General features: G+C 59.0%; 1 protein-coding gene across 14 annotated transcripts in view; it reads left to right on the top strand.

Annotated features, from left to right (window-relative positions):
• ABLIM3 (actin binding LIM protein family member 3) overlaps positions 1–2,315 on the top strand; it is a 35,669-nt gene extending 33,354 nt beyond the window's left edge. For 11 of the 14 annotated variants that reach the window (XM_031555692.1, XM_010718951.3, XM_010718949.3 and 8 more), the window contains 6 exons: positions 60–89; positions 563–621; positions 956–1,016; positions 1,224–1,231; positions 1,740–1,820; positions 2,059–2,315. In XM_031555692.1, the coding sequence (XP_031411552.1) occupies positions 60–89; positions 563–621; positions 956–1,016; positions 1,224–1,231; positions 1,740–1,820; positions 2,059–2,172 (353 nt within the window). In that variant the 3' untranslated portion in view covers positions 2,173–2,315. Of the gene's footprint in view, positions 1–59; positions 90–562; positions 622–955; positions 1,017–1,223; positions 1,232–1,739; positions 1,821–2,058 lie in introns of those variants that run through there. The other 3 variants (XR_004161409.1, XR_004161408.1, XR_004161407.1) reach the window with 1 other exon arrangement.
• Positions 2,316–3,227: the final 912 nt, after the last annotated feature.

Here is a 3,227-nt window from a genome sequence, read left to right as displayed (position 1 = left end):
GGATCTCTGCATGGTGCAGAGTGCTCAACCCTTTGACCCTGGCTGTGCTCCCCTTGCAGCCCCCCGGATGCACTACCTGGCTGACAGCGGTGAGTGTACACCCCTCATCCTTGGGGCATGGTCCTGCCCAGCTGTGGAGACCAGAGCCTGAGAGCTGAGCCCAGAGAGCCGTGCTAGGACTGGGGAGGTGTGGAGAGAGGAAGGAGGCCTGTGCTGTGCCAGGGCAGAGCAAGGAGGGAAGAAGATTTTGAAAGGGGTTATTGGGATGGAGGAGGGAGGGCTGCCATGGGAGAGGGACCTGGGGGAGAAACACGCTGGGAGGAGTTGGAAAGGAAAGAGAGCCAGGTGAGTTTGGAGCTGGACAGCAATGGAGAAATAACGGAAATGCAAACGGACTGTGAGCAGCTGGCCTGGGGAGGCAGGAGCACATCTGTGCCATGCATGGGAGCAGTGGCCAAGGAGATGTGTCAGAAAAGGGGAGGTGTGGGCATGCAGCAGTGCTGCTGGGTGCATTGGGCTGGCCCTGCGGTCTCACTCATGCTCCGTGGTGGTTTCCTTCCAGATCCCCTCATTTCCAAGTCAGCCTCTCTCCCTGCCTACAGGAGGAATGGGCTGCACAGGGTGAGTGCCTCCTGCTGCTCCCTTCTCTGCATCCCTGCTGCCATGCCTGGCTGTGCCAGTCCCAAATAACCCTCAGTGGGCACTGCCAGAGAGCTGTGCCTGCCCCACTGCAGGTCTCAATCCCCGTCCTGCAGCTCACCTTGCTTTGCTTCACACCCTATAGCTTAGGAGACCTGGGCTTGTCACTTCCTTGTCGCTTGTGCTTCAGTTTCCTCACTGCCAGGCATGGGGGTGCCTTCCCCTTTTGGGGACATGAGAGATGCTGTGCTGGGAAGAAATCTGTCTGGAGGGGCCCCTTCTCACCCCTCCCTCTCTCCTTGAATCCCTCCCGCAGCCGCCCAGCGCGGAGCTTTTCCATTACGACAGCACCAACGCCGTCAACTGGGGGATGCGAGGTGAGGCTGTGGGGCTGGGCAGCAGGCAGGGCAGCAGGCAGGGCGGGGGGTCAGCGGGTGCCATGGGGCTGCCATCCCGCTGCAGGCAGCTCCAGAAATGGGATCTAGACCAGAGGGACAAGGGCAGAGATGGGGGAGTCCCCGCAGCCCGGGAGGGGGCTGCTGGTGGGGAGTGGCTGATGTCTCTTGTTTTTTTGTGTCCCACAGAGTACAAGGTAAGATGGCTCTCAGGCGTGACTGCCACCTGGAGGTGACACCCAGAGGAGGTCCCAGAGAGGTGCCCCTGTGTGCCCAGACCCTGTTAGGGAGAAGCTTTGCTCTCTTCCTGCCTTCATTCTCCTCCATCCCCATCCCGACAGCCCCATCCCTGCACCGTAGGGTCCCACTGGAGCCTCAGCTTCCTGCCTGGGTCCCCAGCCCTGTGCTAGGCAGCAATGTCTCCCTGGCACGAGGCAGAGGTGGGTGGCTGTGCTCATGTTCCCAGCTCACATTCACCTCTGAGCCACTCCTGCCTTTGCAGAGCGAGTAGCAGAACTTGGACTCACCATTTCAGAGCCACACAGGTGGATTAGGGTCACATCAAAAGCAGGCGACCCTCTACCCTGTCCCACCCAAGCCCTGCCGTGCTACTTAAGCCCCCCAAAATGTGGCAGGGGGAGGCACTGTCCTGGTGCCCCATTGCTGGCTGTAGAGAGCTGCCACAGTGCTGCTGTCCCTGCACAGATTTACCCCTATGAGCTGCTCCTGGTGAAGACAAGGGGAAGGAACCAGCTGCCCAAGGACGTGGACAGGACTCGGTTAGAGGTGAGGCATCTTCCAGTGGGCACATCTCCTTGGGGCTTACCCTACCTGGCCCACGTGGGGCAGTGAGGGGGGCTCATGGGCATGCAAGGAGCATCTCCTGTGCGAGCAGTCCTGCAGCCTGCAGTCCCCTGTTGCACACCTTTGGGGGGGTCTCGCTGCCAGACCCCCTCCAGCTGCAGCCCCGCACTGCCATCAGCCTGGGATGGTGGCCCTGGCCCAGCAGCCCCTCTCTCCACAGCGGCACCTCTCCCAGGAGGAGTTCTACCAGATCTTTGGCATGACCATCGCCGAGTTCGACCGCCTGGCCCTCTGGAAGAGGAACGAGCTGAAGAAGCAGGCGCGGCTGTTTTAAAGGCAGCGCATTATAAATATATACATACCTATAAATATATACATAGAAAGATCTCTATATTGCAGCTCTGTATGATTCTCAGTACTGTACGTGGCAGAGGCGCCCTCTGCACCCCTGAGAGTGAATTGGAGTCTCACGGATAATTCTGTGCTCTTTGTTTCTTTTTCTTCTCGAGCCTTGATTCTGCATCCGTCTTTGGGGGCTTCTGGAAGCTGAAGGTGGGGAGATGCTGTCAGTGCTGACCCTCTGCAGCAGCCACAGCTCTGGGAGCCTGGGCTGTGTGCTGAGGGTGGGAGTGGACGTGGTGACAGCACACCGTTAATTGCTGCTGTCGGCTTTAGTGCAGCAGTAATGAGCCAATTGGGTTTATAATGATTTCACCCATATAAACTACAGCTCCCTAAATCAAACTCGGCTGTTCGGGGTTATGAGGAACTTCCAGCAGCAGTGTGAGAGATAAAGCCTGGAGAGGCCAGAGCTTCAGTTAATTCCTAATAATAATAATAATGCCACAACAATGAGAAGCTTTTAATTTTCAAAACATTTTATGAACGTTAAGTAACTGTTCCTGACCACTCCCAGCATAGCAACGATGGGATAACTGGGCCAGAGTCCCGGCACACACCTCTGGGACAGCAGCCAGCCAGCAGCACCCCACGGGCTGCCATCGCTCAGGACGTGCTGAGTGACTGCCGTGTCCCAGAGAACAGCGGGTGCCTCACAGCAGCTGCAGTGCCCACGGTGCCGCTTTGGCTGCGCCGTAGGGATGGCTGTGCCCTGTGCCCACGGCCCGGGGCGACCCTTTGGTTTGAGAGAGAATTGGGGCTCAGTCCCAAAGACAGAGACGAACGGGGGCACATCTCTGCGGGGCTGTGCGCGGGGGGAGCAGGGCTGGGCTGCTCAGGGGACCAGAAGGGGCTGCCGGCTCTATGGTGCCCCGCACTACAGGTGCCAGTTCTTGTCGGGGTACAGTGACAGCAGCAACGCAGGGCCGAGGGACGCCAGGAGAGAGCGGGCACGGAGAGCCCCGGGAACGGCGGGTCGAAGCACGCAGC

Source organism: Meleagris gallopavo, chromosome 15, assembly GCF_000146605.3.
Source record: "Meleagris gallopavo isolate NT-WF06-2002-E0010 breed Aviagen turkey brand Nicholas breeding stock chromosome 15, Turkey_5.1, whole genome shotgun sequence".
Lineage (NCBI taxonomy): Eukaryota > Metazoa > Chordata > Aves > Galliformes > Phasianidae > Meleagris > Meleagris gallopavo.
Note: the sequence above shows the minus strand (reverse complement) of the source record. Positions and strands in the feature narration are given on the sequence as shown.